At 45.5% G+C, this 25,940-nt stretch overlaps 1 protein-coding gene across 3 annotated transcripts in view; it reads right to left on the reverse strand.

Moving 5' to 3' along the window:
• The window catches only part of CBLB (Cbl proto-oncogene B), a 234,863-nt gene that overhangs the window by 116,934 nt on the left and 91,989 nt on the right, over nt 1-25,940 (reverse strand). For all 3 annotated transcript variants that reach the window (XM_068268455.1, XM_068268456.1, XM_068268454.1), the window contains exons 3-4: nt 16,411-16,557; nt 1,203-1,359 (exon numbers count right to left, since the gene is read on the reverse strand). In XM_068268455.1, coding sequence (XP_068124556.1) covers nt 1,203-1,359; nt 16,411-16,557 — 304 coding nt within the window. The remainder of the gene's footprint in view (nt 1-1,202; nt 1,360-16,410; nt 16,558-25,940) is intronic.

A 25,940-nucleotide genomic window follows, 5' to 3' on the forward strand; every position in this document is an offset into this window, starting at 1 on the left:
AGGGCTTCCAGCTGCCGGGGAAGATAGGCAGGAGGGCTTACAGCTGCGGGGGAAGAGAGGCAGGAGGGCTTACAGCTGCGGGGGAAGAGAGGCAGGTGGGCTTACAGCTGCCAGGGAAGAGAGGCAGGAAGGCTTACAGCTGCTGGGGAAGAGAGGCAGGAGGGCTTCCAGCTGCCGGGGAAGAGAGGCAGGAGGGCTTACAGCTGCAGGGAAGAGAGGCAGGAGGGCTTACAGCTGCAGCGGGAGGAGAGAGACAGGAGGGCTTACAGCTGCGGGGGAAGAGAGGCAAGAGGGCTTACAGCTGCAGGGGAAGAGAGGCAGGTGGGCTTACAGCTGCAGGGGAAGAGAGGCAGGTGGGCTTACAGCTGCTGGGGAAGAAAGGCTGGAGGGCTTACAGCTGAAGGGGAAGAGAGGCAGGTGGGCTTACAGCTGCCGAGGAAGAGAGGCAGGAGGGCCTACAGCTGCAGGGGAAGCGAGGCAGGTGGGCTTACAGCTGCAGGGGAAGAGAGGCAGGAGGGCTTACAGCTGCAGGGGAAGAGAGGCAGGAGGGCTTCCAGCTGCCGGGGAAGATAGGCAGGAGGGCTTACAGCTGCAGGGGAAGAGAGGCAGGAGGGCTTACAGCTGTGGGGGAAGAGAGGCAGGAGGGCTTACAGCTGCCAGGGAAGAGAGGCAGGAAGGCTTACAACTGCTGGGGAAGAGAGGCAGGAGGGCTTACAGCTGCAGGCGAAAAGAGGCAGGAGGGCTTACAGCTGCAGGGGAAGAGGGGCAAGAGGGCTTACAGCTGCCAGGGAAGAGAGGCAGGAGGACTTACAGCTGCAGGGGAAGAGAGGCAGGAGGGCTTACAGCTGCCAGGGAAGAGAGGCAGGAGGGCTTACAGCTTCCGGGGAAGAGAGGCAGGAGGGCTTACAGCCTCCGGGGAAGAGAGGCAGGAGGGCTTACAGCTGCTGGGGAAGAGAGGTAGGAGGGCTAAAAGCTGAGAGGGGACAGATTTTGTAAGGGAAAAACTTCCTGGAAGAGATGGGGGGGGGGGTGATGCCAATTGCAGCACAATTATTAGAAAGAGGCGCCCCGACCTGCGGCTTTAAGTTAAAAAACTGTGTAAGGCGACCCCCCTATGCTTTGCCTTAGTGAGTCAGACCTAAATTTCTAGCCCTATAGCAGAGTATATATGGTATGTGGGATGTATTAAAAACACAACATACCTGAAACAGTCTTGTAAAAATATCAAATTCAAACACAGAAATGTAGTCATTGCAAGTTAAGTCAATGGTGGATTTTAAGGCCATTGCTTCTAGGCCAGATGTGATCTGATGGACTTCATGAAGGCACTGTCTAAATACTTTCCATGGCACGATGGTTCTGCAAAGAAGAAGAGAAAGATGTTAAGCCTGGTGTGTAAATATGTATAATCTTGGGAGGCAATAAGCCCTTTTCATTCAAAAAGAAAAACATTTGAATAACATACCAATGCTACATAAAGCATTTTTCTAATTTAATGTAATAATATACTAGTTTTCTCCTAGGTGACATTTCCATACCTTGTCCTAAAATGCATTTTAAACCCCCAGCAAGCAAGAAAACACTCAAAATAAATTTAATAGTACTTTTTCACCAACTTTTAGGTACCTTTTCAATTGTAAAATGCTGAAACGTTCATTTAAAAGAAACATCAGGCAAAAAAAGGTAAAATCAGCTTTACTCACCTGGGGCTTTCTTGCAGCCGACTGTCCCACGCTGATCGCTCCACTCTCTGCCGCCATCCCGGGCTCCTCACACGCCGTTCAGGCCGACCTCGAGGTTGTCCTTACTGCGGCAGAGAAATCAGCCTGCGCAGTACACCGCGGACCACGTGGTCATGATTGACAGCGGCGCTTCACCCAGCCGCAGTAAGGACGACCTCGAGGTCAACCTGAACATCGTGCAGAGAGCCCAGGATGGCGGCGGAGAGCGGAGCGATCAGCGTGGGACAGTCGGCTGCAAGGGGCTGGAAAAAGCCCCAGGTGAGTAACGCTGATTTTACCTTTTTTTGCCTGATTTTTCCTTTAGAGTAGATGAATGTCATCTCCTAGGAGATAACTCAGGTGAAAAGGTAATTGCATATGGTTCATTCTCTTTACATTTAAATCTGGTATGAATTTAGCATTGTAATACAGTAGAATCCCTTTATAGTAAACTTCAAGGGACCTGGCCAAGTAGTTTACTATATCAGAAGATTACTAATTTGTCTTACATTGTATTGTATATACAGGCACATGGTCGGGACCTGGGGACTGAGTTTACTATAGCCAGAAGTTTACTAGAACATGATTCTACTGTACTGGTAAAAGAAAATTATATTTGTATGAGATTAACAGAATGCAGTTCAATACAAAGGATACCACATATTTTTTCATCTTATTCAACCACTTTGGGCCCGTGCAGCTCTGGCCCCTATAAGACCAGAGACATCCATGCCCTTTTAATACTTTATTGCTGTGATTGGCTCTCAGCAAACACGGGGTCAGCAGCCAATGAAAGTATTCTGCCCGATATCACGAAGCTCTGTTGTCAGCGTGACAGGAGAGCGATTGGGTGCAGCGACGAGAATGGTGAGAGCGGATGGCACTGCGGCAGGGATTGAAATGTACACCCTGGCAGGAATAAGTGGCCACACACAGGGTGTGGATTTCAATAACCAATGTATGGAAGTGATTAATTAGCAAAACTGGTCATACTGTAATATATGAATAAATCATACATACCATACATGTCTTAATAGTCACCTTCAGCATAATATGCTGATATTTTTACTCTCCCAAAGAAATTCATCTCAAATCATTTTTATGCAGGCCAAGTAATTTAGGAAACTATATTAAACAAACATAGCTGATTATTTCATTGTGCATACAGCCATACTTTGCTTTTAGTTGTTTTAGCGAGTACCTTATATTTTAAGAAGGCAAATCACACCAAGCATTGCTTGGTAGTAGGAGGGTTTTTTTTAGTTTCTTTTAGTCCCCTATACTTTCCTAGTGGTTTGGTTCATCCCGAGCTGCTTGGTTGCTCTGTTGTACTGGTCCAAGCCCTATCCCATACAACCATATCAATCCCTGCCATGTACTGAAGAGGACCAAAAAGTCTGAAAAAGGCTGTCTACATGTGGGGTTGATGTGGCTCTGTAAAATTTGAAGCTATAGACTTGCTATACAACAGTGGTTCTGGATGTAAGCCTGGTTTCTGGGACATAGATATAATTTGCATATTCATTAGTGGTGCATTGTGGGTAGCCACAGATGTTCACTTAAAGCTGAATTCTCACAAGTACCTTTCGTTTTCAGAAGGCAAATCACACCAAGCATTGCTTTTTAGTAAGAGGGCTTTTCGGTCTCTTTTAGTCCCCTATACTTTCCTAGTTGTTTGGGTCACTTGGTTACTTTGTTAGTGAGAATGGTGTGAGTATGCCACACACTGAATACACATTGCCAAACAACACTGAATACACATTGTCAAAATCCCTACGAATGTGTAACAGCCCTGCTCTCAGCACTCATCATAGCACTGCAGTCAAGCTAATAAAGCAGGTATAATACAAAGGGATAGGACATAGAAGTTGCACTTCTTGATTTATGCAAACTTATGAACTAAAGAGAAACAAAAAGAGAATCATTTAGGATATATTCAACACCAAGATGATACTGTTGTTGTGATTTTCACAATCTTCTACAGAGTGAACTGGGAAGATAATAGGTAATGGCATTCAGTTACAAAATGACTTGTACAGTGATGATTCACTGTAGTGGCAAGCCCCAAGTGCTCCCACAGCTAAAGGCAATCAATGATTTACTCCTCCTGACAGATCCTTCATGATTTACAGTGCATTTAACAACATCAGACACAAGCCTTAAAAAAAAGAAATTACATTTGTTGTGGATTAGGGAGGTATATGGTCAATATGGGTAACCTCACCATGGTCAGCTTAGCTACTACCTACTTAGTTAATCTATTGATTTTTATAAAATGTGTTTTTTTTTTTTTTTTTTGGGGGGGGGGGAGGGGGGGCAGGTATAGATAATATATTTACAATTAACTGAATGGTGATAAAATGGTGGTGAAAAAAATCACCACACTGTTAAACAAGAGATTCTTTTGTTTTTGACTAGTAAGATTAAGTGTTTCAATCTTTTGTGTCTTGGAAATTCGCTCTTCATTTGGTGTCATGCAATTTGTTATACTTGTTTTCATCATTTTATTCACAATGTTACATTTGTCACTGTAATTACCAATTCTGTATGCGTACCAGGGTATAGCAGTGTGTATTTGGTGTATACCATTTTCTGTATGATTATGTACCCCATGCATGTTTTTTACTTTGCACAGTGCCACAGAATATGTTGGTGCTTTATAAACCAATAATAATATACATTTTAGCCTGTACTTTGGACAAACTTTAAATAATTCTTCAGGGTTACAGTTCCTGTGTATCAATATAAAGATTGGCTGCAACACCAAATGCCAAAGGCATCATTCACATCATTCACCCTCGCTTACTATCTTTCAACCCTTCTCAGCCCTTCAAGCAAGCAGACACTTAAAGGGAATGTCCAAGCAAAATAAAAAAATGAGTTTCACTTACCTGGGGCTTCTACCAGCCCCATGCAGCCATCCTGTGCCCTCGTAGTCTCTCACTGCTGCTCCAGTCCCCCGCTGGCAGCTTTCTGACCTCGGAGGTCGGCGGGCCGCATTGCGTATACTTTTACGCATTCTCGCTAGTGCAGGAACATTAACATACATTTTTACGCATTACTGGTTCAATGCGTAAAAATTTACGCATTGAACCAGTAATGCGTTACTGGTTCAATTTACGAATTGAACCAGTAATGCATAAAAATGTGTGTGTTAATGTTCCTGCACTAGCGGGAATGCGTAAAAATGTACGCAATGCGGCCCGCCGACCTCCGAGGTCGGCAAGCTGCCAGCGGGGGACTGGAGCAGCAGTGAGTGACTATGAGGGCACAGGATGGCTGCAGGGGGCTGGTAGAAGCCCCAGGTAAGTGAAACTCATTTTTTTATTTTGCTTGAACCCTCCCTTTAACTAGCAATAACCACCACTTTTTTTGACACAGCTTCCCCCTACCTGTTCTCTTCTTTTAGCCGTTAGACTGTAAGCTCAAATGGGCAGGGCGCTCTTTCTCCTTCTGTGCTATTACTGCTGTGTAAGTAGTTACATATTTTCACCTCCATGTACAAAGAATCGCTGACCTGTGTGATTGTGGTTCATCTGTAACCCATGGTCTTGTAACTGTCTGAATTTTTTGTTTTCCCTTTCTACAGAGATACAGAAGATACTGGAATTATGTAAATCCAAAATAGTAATAATTTGATTCCAATGTCTATTTTGAATCTAAGGTCTAATCTAGTAGTGTATGACACACACTAGAGATGGCCCGAACCTCCGATTTTCGGTTCGCGAACTTCCACAAAAGTTCGGTTTGCGTGAACCGCAATAGACTTCAATGGGGAGGTGAAGTTTGAAAACTATAAACACTTATGCAGGCCAGAAAAGTGATGGAAAAGATGTTTCAAGGGGTCTAACACCTGGAGGGGGGCATGGCGGAGTGGTATAGACACCAAAGGTCCTGGGGAAAAATCTGGATTTGACGCAAAGCAGCATTTTAAGGGCAGAAATCACATTGAATGCTAAATTGCAGGTCTAAAGTGCTTTAAAACATCTTTCATGTGTATACATCAATCAGGGAGTGTAATTAGAGTACTGCTTGACACTGACACACCAAACTCACTCTGTAACGCACCGCAAACAGCTGTTTGCGTAGTGACGGTCGTGCTGGACTGGTGCGCACCATGGCGAGTGTGCAGGCTGTGGTGGTTTTCAAGCCCATATGGTCGCCGGGCTGCGGTAGCTCAAAGATAGAACAACAGTCACTGTCCAGCTGATCAAACTTGGTCTGTCCACAATGAAGTAACTATCTTATTATCTTTGGTGTGCCACCCCCCGAGACACTCATATAGCCGTCGGTCATTGCTTTATTGCATACGCAAGCCCCTTCACCACGGCAAGGTAATGATCACGAAGGGGAATTGGCACATTGGCACCTTTTGTTTTGTTGTTGCAGCTGCAGTGCAGCCAGAAAAATTAGGCAGGCATGTACATGCACCAGAAAAATTATTATAGCGGCCGCTGCTAGCAGCCACCTTAAAAATTCAGGAGTCCACCTGGAGTCCTGGACCCTGTTGGTGGTGGCGGAGAAGGCAGTCAAGCGGCCTGCGGGCAAAGGTGCTGTGTGGGGAGCGACTTAGTCTTGGGGCAGGCAGTCACACGCCGTGCAGGCAGAGATGCTGTGTGTGGGGACTGACTTAGTCTTGGGGCGGGCAGTAGCCCTCCGGGATCCATGCCTCATTCATTTTGATAAAGGTGAGGTACTGAACACTTTTGTGACTTAGGCGACTTCTCTTCTCAGCGACAATGCCTCCAGCTGCGCTGAAGGTCCTTTCTGACAGGATGCTTGAGGCAGGGCAAGACAGAAGTTGGATGGCAAATTGGGACAGCTCTGGCACACCCAGTAGTCCAAGGGTTCATCGCTGCTCACAGTGTCTACATCCACACTTAACCACTTAACGACCGCCTAACGCCGATAGGCGTCGGAGGGTCGTTAGTGGTTTTGCATGGAAATGGCCGCTCGTTAGAGCGGCCTTTCCATGCTAGTTCACGGAGGGTGTCTCCGTGAACAGTGTGTGAGCCGCCGATCGCGGCTCGCACACATAATGTAAACAGGCGGGGAAGAAATCCCCGCTGTTTACATCATACGGCACTGCTGCGCAGCAGCGCCGTAAGGCAGATCGGCGATCCCCGGCCTCTGATTGGCCGGGGATCGCCGCATTCTGATTCGCCGGCATCTGTTCTAGGCGGCGCAGGACGGATCTCCGTCCTGCGCTGCCCATAGCAGGAAGGGGAGGCACGGAAGGGGACGGAGGCGGAAAATGGCTTTGAACAGCCCCCCCCCGCGCTGAATGAACAGAGCCGGTGGCGATCAGACCCCCCCAGCAGGACATCCCCCTAGTGGGGAAAAAAGGGGGTAAGTCTGATCGCCCAGCCTCATTGCTGATCTGTGCTGTGGGCTGTAGAGCCCACGCTGCACAGATCAGCCAAATCACCCCTGGTCCTTAAGTGGTTAAGGCCAGGTAGTCGGCTACCTGCCGGCCCAGGCATTGGTGGAGGGTGGATCCGGAAGGGCTAAGGCAAGGCCTTTGACTAAAGAATGTACGCATGTCCGACATGAGATCGCTGGAGCGTCCTGTCCTTGCCTGCGTGGACATGGGAGAAGGATTACTGGCAGTGGTATCTTTATTGCGTTGTGCTGTGACATCACCCTTAAACACATTGTAAAGCATAGTTGCCAGCTTGTTCGGCAAGTGCTGCATCCTTTCAAGTGAGTTGGTAACATGTCCGCCACTTTGTGCCTATACCGAGGGTCTAGTAGCGTGGCCACCCAGTAATTGTCAATTCCCCTTGAGTTTCTTTATACGGGGGTCCCTCAACAGGCTGGAGAGCATGAAAGATGCCATCTGCACAAAGTTGGATCCAGACATACTATCCATCTCCTCTTGCTCTTCCTCAGTGACGTCAGGCATGTCCACCTCTTCCCCCCAGCCACGAACAATACCACGGTAACACTGTAATTCCAAGAGGCGGCGCTCACGGCGTATATGGATGCTATTGACCAGTTAAAAATCACAATTTTAGATTGATGTTCAAATGTCAAAAGTAAATGCCATAAAAAAAAACACTTCCTATAAAGTCCCTTAAAAAAGTCCACAGACTAAAATTTCTAAGTTCCTTCAGCTCCCATATAATGGCTTCAGCAAACAGATTTCTTCAGATAAACAGAGATGGCCACCACCAGCACCCTTTGTGTGCCACTCACCGCATCCACTGACCAGAATGGCCAGTATGAGCCTTGGGACAGTTCCCGGGTCGCCCCCCACCTCTCGGATCAAATCAGCAGTACCTCCTCACAGGGAATATTCTTCTATGTTAAACCACCTCAAAGGAAAACTCCACATAGTATAATACCGTCTTAAAAACTGTTTATTAAAACATCCAATACACTCACATGGTCCAGCAGGTTATGTTAGCTCAGAGTTTTACAACGGGCTCTCCCCTGTATAGGTGGCCTAGGCTGGCAGGCTTCCGTCCCGTCGGGCTCACTCCTAAACACCGCCGCGCGCTCGGTGCACTGAGGATTCCCTTCCTAGGTCCGTCTCGCCGCCTCCACTCCACTCCGTAGTGTGCCAATCCCGCTTCCGCATCAGGTTCCGCCCTATCGATTTCGTCACACAGTGACTCATCAGGGGCATGGAGCCTAATGCGTAGGGCGCTTGCGTTATGGCGCGATAGTCCCATAAGAATCTCCGCAGTACGCATTAGGCTCCATGCCGCCTGATGAGTCACTGTGTGACGAAATCAATAGGGAGGAGCCTGATGCGGAAGCGGGATTAGCACACTACGGAGTGGCGTGGAGGCGGTGAGACGTACCTAGGAAGGGAATCCTCAGTGCACCGAGCGCGCGGCGGTGTTTAGGAGTGAGCCCGACGGGACGGAAGCCTACCAGCCTAGGCCACCTATACAGGGGAGAGCCCGTTGTAAAACTCTGAGCTAACATAACCTGTTGGACCATGTGAGTGTATTGGATGTTTTAATAAACAGTTTTTAGGACGGTATTATACTATGTGGAGTTTTCCTTTGAGGTGGTTTAACATAGAAGAATATTTCCTGTAAGGAGGTACTGCTGATTTGATCTGAGAGGTGGGGGGCGACCCGGGAACTGTCCCAAGGCTCATACTGGCCATTCTGGTCAGTGGATGCGGTGAGTGGCACACAAAGGGTGCTGGTGGTGGCCATCTCTGTTTATCTGAAGAAATCTGTTTGCTGAAGCCATTATATGGGAGCTGAAGGAACTTTGAAATTTTAGTCTGTGGACTTTTTTAAAGAGAACCCGAGGTGGGTTTGAAGAATATTATCTGCATACAGAGGCTGGATCTGCCTATACAGCCCAGCCTCTGTTGCTATCCCAAACCCCCCTAAGGTCCCCCTGCACTGTGCAATCCCTCATAAATCACAGCCACGCTGCTGACAAACAGCTTGTCAAAGCTGGCTGTGTTTATCTCTATAGTGTCAGTCTGCTGCTCTCCCCGCCTCCTGCAGAACTCCTGTCCCCGGCTGCCTCCCTTCCCTCCCTGCTGATTGGAGGGAAGGGACGGGGGCAGGGACCAGAGCTATGCAGGAGGCGGGGGAGCAGCTGAGACTGACACTACATATGTAAACACAGCCTCACAGCACGGCTGTGATTTATGAGGGATTGCAGAGTGCAGGGGGACCTTAGTGGGGTTTGGGATAGCAACAGAGGCTGGGCTGTATAGGCAGATCCAGCCTCTGTATGCAGATAACATTCTTTAAACCCACCTTGGGTTCTCTTTAAGGGACTTTATAGGAAGCGTTTTTTCTGGCATTTACTTTTGTCATTTGAACATCAATCTAAAATTGTGATTTTTAACTGGTCAATAGCATCCATATACGCCATAACTCTTGGAATTGTAGTGTTGTGGAGTTAAGAGGAGGCGAACAGGTGTTTATGTAGAATCAGCCTTGATACTTCCACCTCTTGTGGATAAATACCACGGGAACGTTGAGCAGCACAAGCCCCCTGCGACGCCTGCGGCGGTTGTTCTTCTGCCGCAGCCTCCTCCTCCAAAGAAACACCTTCCTCATCATCCGAGTCTGACTCCTCTTCCCCATACGACTCTTTCTCCTCTTCCTCCTCCCCCCTCTGTGCTGCCGCAGGTGTTGAGGAAACATCTGGTTCTGATGAGAATTTATCCCACAACCCTTCCTCCCGTAACTGTTCCTGTTCACGCTCCTCCACAGCTTGATCCACCACTCTACGCACGGCACCAGGAAGTAAGTGTACGGGATCAAGTTGCTGAGGGTGCCTTAACTGCGACTCACCAGGATGGTCACCTCCTCAAACGGGCGCATGAGCCTGCATGCATTTCCCATCAGTGTCCAGTTGTTGGGCCAGAACATCCCCATCTCCCCAGATTGTGTCCTTTTACTGTAATTGTACAGGTACTGGGTGACAGCTTTCTCCTGTTCTAGCAGGCGAGAGAACATGACCAGGGTCAAATTCCAGCGATTTGGACTATCGCAAATCAGGCCTCTCACCGGCAACTTGTTTCTCCGCTGAATGTCCGCAAAGCGTGCCATGGCCGTGTAAGACCGCCTGAAATGCCCACACAACTTCCTGGCCTGCTTCAGGACATCCTCTAAGCCTGGGTACTTTGACACAAATCTTTGAATGACTACATTCAGCACATGTGCCATGCAGGGTACATGTGTCAGCTTTCCCAAATTCAAAGCAGAAATGAGATTGCTGCCGTTGTCACACACCATGTTGCCGATCTCCAGCTGGTGCGGGGTCAGCCACTGATCCACCTGTTTGTTAAGAGCAGCCAGGAGAGCTGCTCCAGGGTGACATGTCTAAGATGGCGTGACACCATCGTACCTGGCATGCAGCATAAGCCTTGGGGAGCTGGGGCTGTGTAGCTGGAGTCGAGATTGCAGCACCAGTAGAGTTGAACTGCCACTCAGCCAAAGAGGAGGAGGATCATGACAGCAAAGAGGATGTAGCAGGAGGAGAGAAGGTGGAAGGAGGCCTGCCTGCAAGCCATGGAGGTGTCACAAATTGGTCCGCTGCACAGCCACATACTCCCTGCTTGCCATCGGTCACTAGGTTGACCCAATGGGCTGTTTAAGTTATGTACCTGCCCTGACCGTGCTTGGCAGACCAGGCATATGTGGTCAGGTGGACCCTTGACACAACGCTGTGTGCCAAAGATGACACCACTTGCCTCTTAACTTCACAGTACAGTTTGGGTATCGCCTTTTTAGAGAAATAATTGCGGCCTGGCATCTTCCACTGCGGTGTCTCAATGGCCACAAATTTACGGAAGGCCTCAGAGTCCACCAGCTGGTATGGTAACAGCTGGCGAGCTAACAGTTACGCCAAGCCAGCTGTCAGACACCAGGCAAGGGGGTGACTGGCAGAAAATGGCTTCCTACTCTCAAAAAATTCCTTCACAAACACCTGGCTGCTGTGGGCAGGAACAGGAACCACTCAAGGTCAGAGGCGGAGTGGAGGAGGCTGGCTGTGAAGGTGCAAGGGAGAAAGCGGCTGAAGATGCTGCACCTGAAGGAGGAAGAGGAGAAGGTGGGTGGCTTTTCTATTGTGTGCTGCTTTTGCTCAGGTGCTCTTCCCATTGCAGTGTGTGCCTTTTCTCCATGTGCCTTCATAAGGCAGTTGTCCTTACGTTGGTGTTGGCCTTTCCATGGCTCAATTTTTGGGGGCAGAGAGAACAGATGGCATTGCTCTGATCTACGGCAGACACATTGAAAAATTTCCAAATCGCTGAGCCCCCCTGGGGTGATGGCACTATGGTGGCATCAGCAGCTAACGTTGAAGGGCATGTTGGCTGGCTGTCCATAGGTGGCGATACATGGCGCCAGACACCGCCACCAGCTGTCTCTGATGACGAGCTCCCCCTGCTTCTTTCAGGAACTCGTCTCCTCCTACTCCTCTCTGACTCCCTATCTGAACTGTCCCCCTGTTCATACCCTCTATTGGGAACATACGTGGCATCCGTATCATCGTCATCATCATAATCATCCTGCCCAGCTTCGCTTGCCTCAGACACCTCCAAAACTGCACCAACAGCAGGTACTTCATCATCCTCCTCCTCACACGTTACGTCCATAGTGTCGCCTAACTCAGACATATGAGGTGTTGTAACTTGCTTAGCGCCTTCATCTGGTTGTAACAATAATGGCTGTGCATCAGTGATTTCCCCACCAAATAACTCCTGCAAACTGTCAAATGTAGTGGATGTGGTACTTGTAGTAGCGCTGGTGGCTGCGGAAGAGGAGGTGTTCTGTGTTAAATAGTCAACCACGTCCTGACAATCTTGGGAGTTGATGGGATGTGCCTTCTTCTGAGCACTGTACTTTGGTCCAGGGCCGCACGAAATCACATCAGCACGACCTCGCAGACATGCCGGGTGGCCTCCCTCTACCTGTTTTGTCCATATCGGGGGGGAGGGGGGGGATAAAGTGAAAGGTATGCACTGGTGCAGTTAACAGGTATGCACGGAGTGGTATATCACACTGCATGCACTCACGTAGGTAGGTGGGTGCACTGAACACAACGGGTAGGTATATGCAGTGATGGGTATTACAAATGTGCGCCTGTCACACACACACACACACACACACACACACACACACACAGGTACCGAGCAGGTACAGTGACACTGCGTGCGCTCACGTAGGATGTGTGCACTGTGAACAACAGGTAGGTATATGCAGTGATGGGTATTACAATGTGCACCTGTCACACACAGACAGGTACCGGACAGGCCCAGTGACACTGCATGCACTCACGTAGGTAGGTGGGTGCACTGAACACAACGGGTAGATATATGCAGTGATGGGTATTACAAATGTGCGCCTGACACACACACACACACACACACACACACACACACACACACACACACACACACACACACACAGGTACCGAGCAGGTACAGTGACACTGCGTGCGCTCACGTAGGATGTGTGCACTGTGAACAACAGGTAGGTATATGCAGTGATGGGTATTACAAATGTGCACCTGTCACACACACACACACACAGGTACCGAGCAGGTACAGTGACACTGTGTGCGCTCACGTAGGTAGGTGGATGCAATGAACACAACAGGTAGGTATATGCAGTGATGGGTATTACAATGTGCACCTGTCACACACACACACACACACACACACACACACACACACACACACACACACACACACACACACACACACACACACACACACACACGTACTGGAGAGGCACAGTGACACTGAGTGCGCTCACGTAGGTCGGAGGGTGCACTGAACACAACAGGTAGGTATATGCAGTGATGGGTATTACAATGTGCACCTTTCCCACACAGACAGGTACCGGAAAGGCACAGTGACACTGCGTGCGCTCACGTAGCTAGGTGGGTGCACTGTGAACAACAGGTAGGTATATGCAGTGATGGTTTATTACAATGTGCACCTTTCCCACACAGACAGGTACCGGACAGACACAGTGACACTGCGTGCGCTCACATAGGTAGGTGGGTGCACTGAAGAGAACAATAGGTAGTAGGTATATGCAGTGATGGGTATTATAATGTGCACCTGGCACAGCAGTAATTATACCACCAAGGGCCCAAAGGCCAGCTGCCACTGACTGACAGGGCTGTGTATAATGCAAGTGGGCCACACACACAAAAAAAAAATAGATCACAAGAACAAGATTAGCTCTTAAAAGAGCTGTTGAGGGGTGCTTTTTTTAGCAATAAGAATCAGCAAGGAGCAAGCTAACAAGCCTACAAGAGCCTAACTAAGCTTTCCCTATAGGTCTCTGCACTGCAGCTCTCCCTTCTCTAATTAATGCAGGCACACGAGTTAGTGAAAAGCCTGATGTTGCCTGCCTTTTATAAGGGGGGGGGGGTGGCTCCAGGAAGGGAGTGTGGCCTGATTGGCTACAATGTGTCTGCTGACTGTGATGTAGAGGGTCAAAGTGTACCCTCATGATGTACTATGGGGGCGAACCGAACTTCCGGAAAAGTTTGCGGTTCTCTGCGATCGCGAACCCGGGAAGTTCGTTGGGAGTCCCCCGTTCGCCGGCGAACCGCTCGAGCAATCTCTAACACACACGCACACACCTCCTTTCCTCCATGACGACTGATCATGCGAATAAGGGGAAACTTAGCTGGCAACTGTGTAGAACAATGCAGGCTTATTAACAGCTGGTTGTAGCACAGCTCTTCAGTACATGTATAGACCTTAGATGTTAAGAGGTTAAACTAATACACAATCTGGCCTTGAGTGTGAAACTTCCATTATGACCTTGTAGTATGTGGCAGAGACAAACTACTGCAGGGAAGTGGAGTCTCAGGGAACCCATTATTTACAAAGGCTTACCCTTAACCACTTCACTACTGACAGTGCAAACACTTATCAGTACAAGAACATTTTTTTCATTGTTACTGCTATGCTAGGATTAAGGACCAGTGAAAGTATGAAAACTGTTACTGTAGTTGTCTATATGAATTGTTCTGTTCTGTATAGCGTGCTTTAATACAGTAGACTCCTAATTATTATCCAGTACAGTGCTGGCGTCATTACTTTACACATTATTTTCAAATTTCTGGGACCTATACTCAGGGCCAAATTTAGGCCATGGCCTAGGGCACCACAGGAGCAAGGGCACCAAGGCAGCAGGCTAAACTGGTGAAGCATTTGCAAGCTTGCAAATGCTGCAATGCAGGGAGATCAGGCAAGCACCTGACCGCGGTACTCTGCTGCTAGTCGCCTGTGCAGCAGCCACCTTGCTCTCTGTGCACGTTTGCATTGTGGCTGGCAACTATGGACTTTGGCAGCATTGGAGGCGGAAAGGAAAAGGACGCTTCTGCACTGGAGACAAGTGAAGAAATGAGTGACACTGATGGCTGCTGCGGTGTGAAGGCGAGCTGTCTAGCTATACTGAAAGAGGGGTGGGAAAAGGAGGGATCAAGGGAGTCATCTGGCTACCTATACTGGAGGAAAGAGGGAGAGGGGTCATCTCGCTACCTATACTGGAGGGAAGGGGGGAGGGGGTCATCTGGCTACCTATACTGAAGGGGGGCGGCTGATACAGTGACCTTGGGCGGTAAAGAGTACAAATCCGGCCCTGCCTATACTTTGGATCAGGTAAGTAATTAAAGAGAAACCATAACCAAATATTGAACTTCATCCCAATCAGTAGCTGATACCCCCTTTCCCATGAGAAATATGATGCTTTTCACAACCGGATCATCAGGGGGCTCTGTATGGCTGATATTGTGGTGAAACCCCTCCCACAGTGTGATGTCAGGACCATGGTTCTGACATCACACTGTGGAAGCCTTGTTGCATTGTGGGAAAGAACAGATGTTTACAACTGCCAAAAAAACAAGTAGAATCTCCTTCCACTGACATCACCTGCCAGTAGTAAAAATGTCACCATGTGATAAATATCAGAATGTAAGTCAGGGATAGGAAAGATTTTACAATGGGCAAACACTGGCAAAATCATTTATACATAATGATTGTAAAAATGAAGCACTTTTTTATTACATTATTTTCACTGGAGTTCCTCTTTAACACTAACGACCCCCTCCCCCATCCTACAGCATTAAAGGATATCCGAGTTGAAAATAACTGACAAAAGAGAGGCCTTACATTGTTTCCTTATTGTCTCCAGACCAGGACCACAGCCTTAGTTGCCCTTCGTGATGCCCTCTTTGCCAACAATCATTCCCGATACCGGCCATGCCTACAAGTAGGCGGTGACCTTTGAACTAGATTTGAGCATTTATCTAGAGACACGGCTGTGGGTGTCTTCGTGTTTGCGGTGTAAGCACACATGCAGCACAAGCATTACAGCCACGGCTCTGTGTAAACTGCGCATGCACGGACCGAAGTATGCGAACAAGCGTGACAAATGCGAAGCGTCCGTCAATGAACGGCTACTAGCGCCCTCGCACCCATGCCTTGTACCCCTCTCCATGGCTCCCTGAAATCAGTGTGCAATACATATGGAGTCCCAAACCTCTTGTGGCTTTAACAGCTGTATGCTACTGGTGTGTGGGTTACAATAAATGCAGATCAAATTGGATCAGTTGGTGCAATTTTATCTTTTTCTTCATTTCCCATCAGCAAATAGAGATAAATGATGTTACATTTATTTAACGGATGGATTAAGTGAAGAGTTTTTTTTTTTCAAGGAAAGATTTGATGATTTAAAATATGAATAATAATAATGTGGTGCAAGTAGGATGTGTATAGTTACTATGCAAATAATACAACATAATGGAATTTATATAAAAAAAAAATTCCAATATACTGTATGTTTAAATTACAGGTTTCAAAAACAATGACAATACTTTTCACTGAGAAAATTGTCACCTCAAAGTCATGACAGATTCTCGGAAGTCAAAAGGACAGAGGTAACTTTTACCAATCGCACACAAAAAAAATGAAAAAAAGCTAATCACTCTACTAGCAGGTGCGAAAAAAAGAACAATATAAAACCAAGCCACAAAATGCTTTAATAACCACAACAATGGCTGTGTAACACATACTGACGTAAGCCTACTACGCAAATGGTACTTTGACAGTAATGGATTCTTATTCTCTTTTTTACTTACCGTAGTTTCAGTTTGGCAGATAATGGTTTTTGCACATATCTGCAGAGATACACAATATATCTTTTTTTTTTTTTATATGACCATTTGAAGCACTTACTTTTCTCCGAAGAACTTCCTCCAGAACTCTGCAGCATCTGCTTTTGTTATACGGAAGGTATCCCCTTGAAACTGTCCATTGGGAAAGATTGCCTTAATTTCTGCCAACATATGGCTAAATATTAAAGACAGCTTTGTAAGGTTTCTCCTGCAAAGAAGAAAAAGAACAAAAAACAAGTGTAAGCATACGTTAACGCGTACCTTTATGTACAGCACATCATTCTACTTATTAAACTTAAGTTTACAGTTTTCACATTGTCCAACTGTTATCCATTTGTTGTATATTACTTTTACGTACGTAAATACTGATCCCTCAAATCAAGTAGTGTTTCTCAACATTATTACTGCCTAAATCCCTTTATGAATAACTGTTTGTCAAGTACCCCCTAGAAAGGGTAACCTCCTGACACATTTATTAGGAGCTCTATAGTTGTGTAAGAAGCTTTTGCAAGCATTCCTTCATGGTTTACTAAACTAAAGCAAACACATTCATATGTCTTAAGATATGAATCTCTCTCTCGCTCTCTAGTGGAGTTGAGCAAAAGACCTCCCAAGTAACTCATTTTGGGGAAGTTGTCAGTTAATGAAAAAAACAGTGGTCACATGGTCACCAATAAAAAAGTGTCAGAGTAAAGTTTTGAAGCCCAAGATCCTTGAATTTGTCCTTTGCCTGCTTACCCTGAATCCAGCAGTATACCTGACCGTACCCTTTCCCTAACGTAACTTGGTGAAATTTGGAGGTGCCTGTAGTATCGAGGACTATACCATATAGTAATAGTAGTTGGACTCAGGCTGAAAAGGTATCAGTACCTTGGAGAAGTAATATTCGTAGTCCATCCCTCCATTCAAGTGCCAGGGTCCCCCGAAGTGTGGCGAGGTAAATATTTACCGACCATGATCCTGTTCAGGCGTACTAGCCGCTCTTCATTCGGGTTAAGGCGGAAATAGCTGAACCCAATCGATCCGCTCTACTGCGCAGGCGCCAGTCCTTTTGCACCTGCGCAGTAGAGCGGATGGGATCGTTCGGCTATTTCTGCCTAGCCTAAACAAAGAGCCTCTGCTGAGCCTGCACTGGATCCCGGCAAGGTAAATAAATCCTTGCTCCTTGGGGGAGCCAACGCTGGGTTCCTGTTATCTACAAAGGTCGGGGAAGCCTCATTGGGACCCTGAGGTTTTCCCCCTCCCCAAGGTAGGTATCCCCCAGAGGGTTTTCTTTTTTTTATTACAGAGTCTTTTTAATGTCTGTTTCTCCTTCAGTTGCCTCTACTAACCCATCACAGATGTTCAAATGTTGCAGTTTGCAGGCACACGCATAGAAAAAGCTTTATGTGCTCATGTGCAAACACTTCATAGAATAACACGAGGGGGGGGGGGGGGGAAGAGCCCTTTGCGCTTTTCTATACAGAAGAAATTGTAGTGCACACTGATGACGTTGGGTGAGGAAAAACAATTACAGTAATACAAATCCACGCTTGAAAATAAGCTCTCAATTATTTAAAATAAAACACAAACCAAAACCAACATTTGTATCAATGTGGATGACGAATGCATGCCACTTCCTGACATTGTAGACATTTTAAATAACATCCAGTTCCTTTTATCTTCAGCTTGTGTTTCCTCTAAATTATCAATAAATGTTCTGCATGGATTTTCTGTATTCACCACTTAATATTTAATATGACCATTAATCTGCAGTAGTTACATGCATTGTTAAAGGGGTACTCCACAATAAAGTACAAAATAAAGAGCAGTGCAAGAAGTTATTTACTTAACAAAAGAAAAGCAAGGAATCTTTTACTGAACACCTTTTCTGTTCTAGCAGTGACATTGCTAGGCTGAGACATTAAGAATTCTTTCCCTGAATAATAGCACTAGTGCCCCCTACCCACTGTGGAACTAAACAGCCTAACCCAGGATCTTGTACGTATGGACTGGAGGAAGACCGGCAGCGAGTGGTCACTCACACACAGAACTAGTCTATAATGACAGGTGATGTGGAGTGATCTATGCTTCAGGTGAAGGCTCCTTTTCCTGTTTAGGGACCGATGTCCTAGTTTGACATACATGACCTCTTTCACTTATCATGCAAATCAGTTTTCTTCTTCATGTCAAATATCCACCCTCTCCTCTTTGAAAGACTGTCTGAAAAGCACAGCAAAGACTAATCACTGGGCTCTTGAAAAAGACTACTCTCACTGCCTGCCTATGATACAATCTCCCAGCAACCCACATGCGCTATAAACATTGCCCCACCAGTTTTGCAGGATGAGGGTGTGGTTAACATAATCAGGATTTTGTGGTCAGTTTTCAAATATTTATTCAGCCACTATTAGAACTTCTGTTGCGTAAACAGACTACTGTATGTGAATTTTATTTTTATACATGTTACACAAAGGCAGTAGCCACTTCTTACACCAAGTACTAAAGCTATTTTAAAGTCTATGATTATCTATAGTTTGAATTACTTCTGGCGGGAGGACTTCAACAGGTACAAGCTACATATTTCATGTACTTGTTTTGACTTGCAGTTATCTAGGCTGAGAAAAAGCCTCTATCAAATTCAACTTCACAAATCATCTTCCTAACTGGATCAAAGTACTGGCATAATGAAAGGGATCTGCTCCTCCTGCCAACCACCTTTTAAGCAGCGTAATATTTACCTGTTGAGTGTTGCGTCAGACTCTATGCTGCCATCCTGCAGCTCCTGATATATGTGATGTGACCAAGAGCTGTATTTGCAATACAAAGTGACTTTTTGAGTGCAGGGGACCTTGTGACAATGTTGCTTGGGAGCCTAGGGGTGATGTCATCTTCCTACATCTAGCACTTATAGTGATGGCTTCCTTTTAAAATTAGAAAAGCATCCTAGCCCTTTATGAATGCAAGTTCTAACGTTTGTTATACTGTAACTACTTCCTGTGGTAACATATTCCACATTTTAATCACTCTTATTGTGAAGGATCCCTTTCTACGGGGTAGTACAATCTCCTTTCCTTCATGCTTCCAAGCGAAATACGTCCAGTTTGTCTAACCTTTCTTGGTAAGTGAAAACTCCCCTTTTGGATTAATATATTTGCACATCTTTGTACCTGTTCTAAAACTTTACTTACTTCCAATAGAGTGGTGCCTAAAGTGTATCTGATACTGCCAAGACTAAAATGTATTAGACATCTAACAATGGGATTTGCTTTGTTAGAACATTTTGAACCTGATGTTCCTTACTAAATTCCTTTAAAGCACACCTGAACCAGATGTAAAACTGGGGATTTTAACTTACCTGGGGCTTCTTCCATCCCCGCGTAGTCCATCAGGTGTCCTCAGATTCCACTCCATTCTCCCGCTTTCACCTCCAAAATTCCTGCAATTGGAGCTGCAGTTGCATTGACTGCGTAAGCGTTTTCTCGTCTGTGCAGTTCTCAAAAAATGAACCGCGCATGTGCAGAACTCTCCTGGCGTCGGAAGCGCAGTCGTGGAGCATCCATGGACTGGCCTGTGCAATGAAGCAATGTGGTATAGATCCTGCCGGCCACCGAGACTGTGTAAGTCACACACGGGGAGTTCAGTGTGGCAAGAGGCCCATCAAACCTCCCAAAAGACATCCAAAAGTCCACATAGGACTCGACCCCCCGACGTGTAATATACAAAAAAGTATTTATTGATCCATAGCGGTGATACAGCACACAGAAAAGCACAACGTTTCGGGCAGAGGCCCTTTCTCAAGTGCTCAAGTGAATCTGGCAAAACCAAATGAATATATAAAATCAGACTTACACACCACACCCAATTAATTGGGGGGCGGGCACATGCTTAGAAGATACATTAACCCTTTCAGGGCTAGAGAGCAACTCAAAAATTCATAGGTAGCATCTGAGACTGAAGTCTTCATTCAAGCCATATTGTGACTAACATTCAAGCCACCTTAACTGACTAACATTATGACCTTGTTCTCCCCCTTTAGCAAGACATTTTAGAGAACAAGGGCATAATGTTAGTCAGTTAAGGTGGCTGATTTTAGAGGTTGTGCAATTCCAGGAAGGTGGTGATCGTAGAACCACCTTACTGAGACGTGAGGCCTGGTGGATGGAGAAACTGGGGACTCAGTCACCATATAGCTTGAATGAAGACTTCAGTCTCAGATGCTACCTATGAATTTTTGAGTTGCTCTCTAGCCCTGAAAGGGTTAATGTATCTTCTAAGCATGTACCTGCCCCCCAATTAATTGGGTGTGGTGTGTAAGTCTGATTTTATATATTCATTTGGTTTTGCCAGATTCACTTGAGCACTTGAGAAAGGGCCTCTGCCCGAAACGTTGTGCTTTTCTGTGTGCTGTATCACCGCTATGGATGAATAAATACTTTTTTGTATATTACACGTCGGAGGGTCGAGTCCTATGTGGAAACTGGAACCTGTGCAATGAAGCTCCAGACCGCAGGAATTTCAGAGCTGACAGTGGGAGAACGAAGAGGACCCAGAGTAGGCTGTTGGACATGTTGGACTATGGAGGGCTGGAAGAAGCCCCAGGTAAGGTAAAATCCTCAAGTTTGCATCCAATTAAGGTGTGCTTTAAAGGATAACTGCCTTGGGTGTCAGTAAGAAAAAAAAAAGTAATCAAGTATGTGGCAGTGAAAATACTATATAGCAGGGCATATGTACCAGTAGAAAAAAATCTACTTTAATAATTGCAATCAACTAAATTCTTATGCAAACAATATCAAAAATATATTGGATGGCCACCCCATCACAACACTCCGGCATCCACAACCAGGCACAACACCACCCATGAATCCACTTAACAGATCATAGGATGAGGGTTCCAGAAGTATCTAATGATATGATATGCAATTCCGCAGACAATCAAGATATAGCAAAGCGATAGGCAGTAGAAGCAGCTGACAAACACATTAGGAAAAGAGTCTGCAAAGAAGCTCAAGTCACAGCACATGTGGCTAAAGACCAGAGTCACCACATCCAGTATCATGAAGAAGTTCACTGTGCAGTATACTTTGTTGGAAATCCCAGGTAGGAGGCCAATCGTAGTGTGTCATTCGATGACAGACGGGTGCTGAAGTGCAATAGCAGGTCCAAGCAGTGGTGGCCATGGTCAACAAGACCAGGCGGCTTGCGTGGCTAAGGTTGTAAAGCCCTTTTATGGACCTGCTAACTGGAATGGAGCAGGGGTCGGGATGGTGTGACGTCCTATGCAGGCAGCATGCGGCTCCCCCAACAGTTTTTCCGGGTTCCGGCTTCCTCAAGGGGGAGGCAGCAAAAAGAGGCTTATAGGTATTACCATATTTCATTATAAAAAAGGTTCCCAATCTTCCAGCAATAAGGGTGAAGAGAAAAAACGGCCTGAATGGATCTGTATTCACTACAACACAATGTGTCCATCTCCCCCCTCTAGTATTCTGAAAAAAGGGAGTCATTTAATAATGCAGAAAAAGGCAGCTGTTGGGCTGAGGAAGATTGTTTCAGTAAAGGTGAGTTCAGTTATTTACTTTTTCTTCTGACAGGCACCCAGAGCAGTTTAAAAACCATATGTGCATTACATCTCAATTACGGTACCTTATAACTGAAAACCCAAATTAAATAAAGAAAAAACACAGCAAGTAAATACAAATCAATCTACAATATTAGGAAATTGTTACACAACAAACTGGCTGACTGATACAAGAAAAATAATAATAATTGTGGCATTTCTGTTTGAGGAACTGTAGAGAAAATTCCAAATGATTATTATTATTATTTTTTTACAATATTCATTTATAAATTATTCAGTCAGTATCACAGGTGGCGACATCTTTAGTTCTGTCAGGTGATCTCTGCGGAATTTTTGTTCACTTAGAGTTCTGAAACTAGTACAAAATATACTTGGTCTCCCAGAATGCTCCGGGGAGATTCCACCTAGCTAATCAACCTAGACTAAACATCACTGGGAGGGCAGAGCTGCATTTAATATACAGCAACATATACATATAGGAAGATATAGGAAGTTTTTCTGATGCTATAACCAGGAAAATTACCCTAAAAGTGGGCATCTAGATTAATGTACTGCATTCTTCCATACGTCCCTAAAGATCCTCTATAAGTACAAGCATTGCCTACACACGTGCATTTATGACAAATGTATAATTTTCTTCCTAAAGGCAAAAAACAACTTGGTACATAGTTAAGAAGAGCCGTGAGTTATGAGGAATGAAGCAACTTTTGAAGTCAGTACTTGTGTTTAATTTGCATTTTGAGACTTGTAAACAGTGACCTTAGTTTACACAATAAGGAATAAAGGTTACTGTTGCAGAGCATTATGGACCGTCCAACAGCTCTGTCATTTTGGTTATGTATTTTCTATACATAATTGATTTATCAAAATCTAGTGTGAGGTCTGCATGGAAAGGTAGCATTCATTTGGCTAGGTTTGTTAATACCATTTGGAATTAATATCAGTAGTTGACCTTGATCAAAGGGGGAGGGGAGGGGGGGGGCAGAACAGGCATTACAAACAATGGGCAATTTAAAATGAAATCTGAACAGCAGGCAGGATCACAAATGGTGCTCAGGTAAGATAATGATCAGGAGCATGGCACACAGATTACAATGCTACGTTGCACTTGCTTTGCATAGCAAATCTCAAAGACAATTCAATGTTGATGTAAAAGGGGAACTGGCAAGGAATACAGCATACTTCCACCAGTAAATATTAACACCGCACAAAAAAGAGGAACATAGCGGTTAAGCAAATCAAGAAGTTACAGGCCATAGCAGCATACTTCATTATAATAACGTTCAAAAACAGGAAGTTCCGACTGCCTTCCCTCTTTACCTGGGCCAATCTTAAAAAACACAAATTCTGTTTGATAGCACAAGGAAATCAGAACAATTTCATTATTCATAAATGATGCTACCGGTAGTAGCTAAGGTACAGCTTCACCCCTTACAGCTGCACATACTTAAATGGAAACCTGAGACGCAAAGCCTAAAAGCATTTATAATTACCTGGGGCTTTCTCCAGCCCCCCTCAAGACTGTCGGCTCCCTCACTGTACACCCAGGCCGCCAAGATCCTCCAGTGCTGGTCCGGTAACTTTGTTCTGGCCGCGTGCACCCATAGTCGTCATTGGTGAGGTTGCAAGACCAAGGATACACCGGGGAGGGAGAGGCTGCCAAAGGCTTACAATGTAAAGGGGAGGGCCACACTAGGTATTCATACGTACACAGGTGCTATTCGCTTGTTCTGCATACTTCTAGAGGGACTTTTTTTTCCTCAGAAATGGTTATATTGTTCATTTTCACATATTTTAGATCATCTCTAAGAAATACTGTTATTTTAACCTTATGGAAAACCCTACATACTTTTTGCTGGTAAGCTCCAGTTTCATTTTCTATGTAAAATGGCCAAGTAAGCTCTGAATCTCCTTAAAAGTGTACCACGGTTCAAGCAAATAGAAAGATATACATACCTGGGGCTTCCTCCAGCCCCATACGCTCCGATCGCTCCCACGCCACTGTCCTCAGTCTTCTGCAGCGCCGATACCGGGTCGTCGCACTTCCGTCAGTCAGAGCCAGTCTGACGTAACAGAAGTGCGCCCTCTACGTATCTCTCCAGTAGCTGCTTGGCTTTCCTGCTCATCTATTACCTCTAATACTTTTAGCCATAGACATTGAACAAGCATATGCAGATCAGGCGTTTCTGACATTATTGTCAGAACTGACAAGACTAGCCACATGCTTGATTCTGGTGTGATTCAGACACTATTGCAGCCAAACGGACCAGCAGGGCGGCCAATCAACTGGTATTGTTTAAAAGGAAATAAATATGGCTGCCTCCATATACCTCCCAATACAGTTGTCCTTTAAATCACAACCAAATTTACTCGTGTTGGATATAGCAGAAAGATGCTGTGTGTGCACATAAAAAAGCCAGCAGTAGGCACTTTCCTTTTAGCATCTTTTCAGCTAGCGCTGGGTGCATTGCCAATTAAACACTGTATTATAACACCATACAATAAGAGACAAAAAAAACTTGCTTTTAAAATATTCCATTATATTTGGCAAAGAAACTACACAGCAAATAAAAGAATGCACATCTTAACACAAAGTGCACATGGCAGCTGGCATCTCAGTTGTAGCTGCGTTTAGCTACTGCTGCCTAGCAACCGATGCAACCCTTCCCATTCAAACAGCAGCTTTATTAATTCCTGGCTATATCACCGAGTCTAATGACTGTGTGGTGACCAGGATAAAAACTCTGGATTAATAGCCCGTGCTTCAGATACATAGAAAGCTGTATTGTAAAGTTAATTCTTCCAAAGAAGAATACAGTGCACCAGTCGTTTCTATGGCTCTTTGGCTTTCATGCAGACCAATATCATAAAAACGGAAGAAAAAATTAATGTTGATTTGAGATCATAAAACTGGAATGCCAGGGACAACCTGAAAATAATGATCACAGTAATAAAATATAGATACCAGTTGTTAAATCAATGACGCAAAACAAGTACAAAGATTAACAAGCACTGCTGTGTTCACTTTAACAGCCAGGGCGGAAGTGGGCATGAATCTTTTACTATCGCCAGGTGAGGTGATTATACAGCTCTTACACATGCTCCAGTGTCTCTCAAGTCACCTCTTTTCACAGTCACTAACAATTATATCATAAAGGAAAGGCACTACTAATGACATCATTAAAGAAAGCCACGGTTTCCGAAGAACAGATTTTTCACAAAAATAATTGAGCATAGCAACCAGGCGCATTATGGAGACCTCAAGGTTACAGGAATACAAGCCAATGAAAGAATCGTTGCATCACTATAGGAGCACATGATTTTGTGTTCTTTCTGGCCTGCTCATTCTAGCCTGATTTTCTAAAAGAGGGAAATAGTGGAGTCCATTATTAGCTGGAAAGATATGCAGTGAGTGCAATTGCAGTGAGAATTTTTACTGTTAAACTGAGGACCACCTCAATCTAGTTTTTTTTTTCATTGTAGGTGCTCTAAGTGACTACAGTGTGAGATGAGGGTGCTTCAAGGTGTCAAAATTCCAGTGCCATTGCCAGGAGAATACAGTCTGCTCGCAAGATGGGGTTAGGGAACCTGAAAGGCTAAGAACCCCTTAGGTAGCTAAGGAAGGCTTTTTTGTGAAAGGGCACATTTATAGGATAGGTGGCGGAAAGGGAAGCAGTTAGTTTAATATGACAGCCTGGCTCCAGTAGACTGGACATCGTTTTAAAGCTTTAGAAGCCTCCAACAGTCCCTGAGCAACACACCTAGAATAAGCAGGCAAACAATGGGAGTCAGACCAGCACCAAGTCTGCATACTTGTTTTGGGTCACAGACTTATCAGGTATTAAAGCATGAGACTGTCAAACAAAAAGTTTGCTGTCGTCATATCACCTTTCCAGTCTTCCTTTAACACAATAAATAAGTCCAGGGGCAAATCCAGGATTTTAGAGGGGGGGGGGGGGGGGAATTCCTGAAAGGTCTCCCTCAGCCATGCACAATACAGTATAATTACAGTATATGGTAGGACATTATGCTGG

This window comes from Hyperolius riggenbachi, chromosome 2 (assembly GCF_040937935.1).
Source record: "Hyperolius riggenbachi isolate aHypRig1 chromosome 2, aHypRig1.pri, whole genome shotgun sequence".
Taxonomy (NCBI): Eukaryota; Metazoa; Chordata; class Amphibia; order Anura; family Hyperoliidae; genus Hyperolius; species Hyperolius riggenbachi.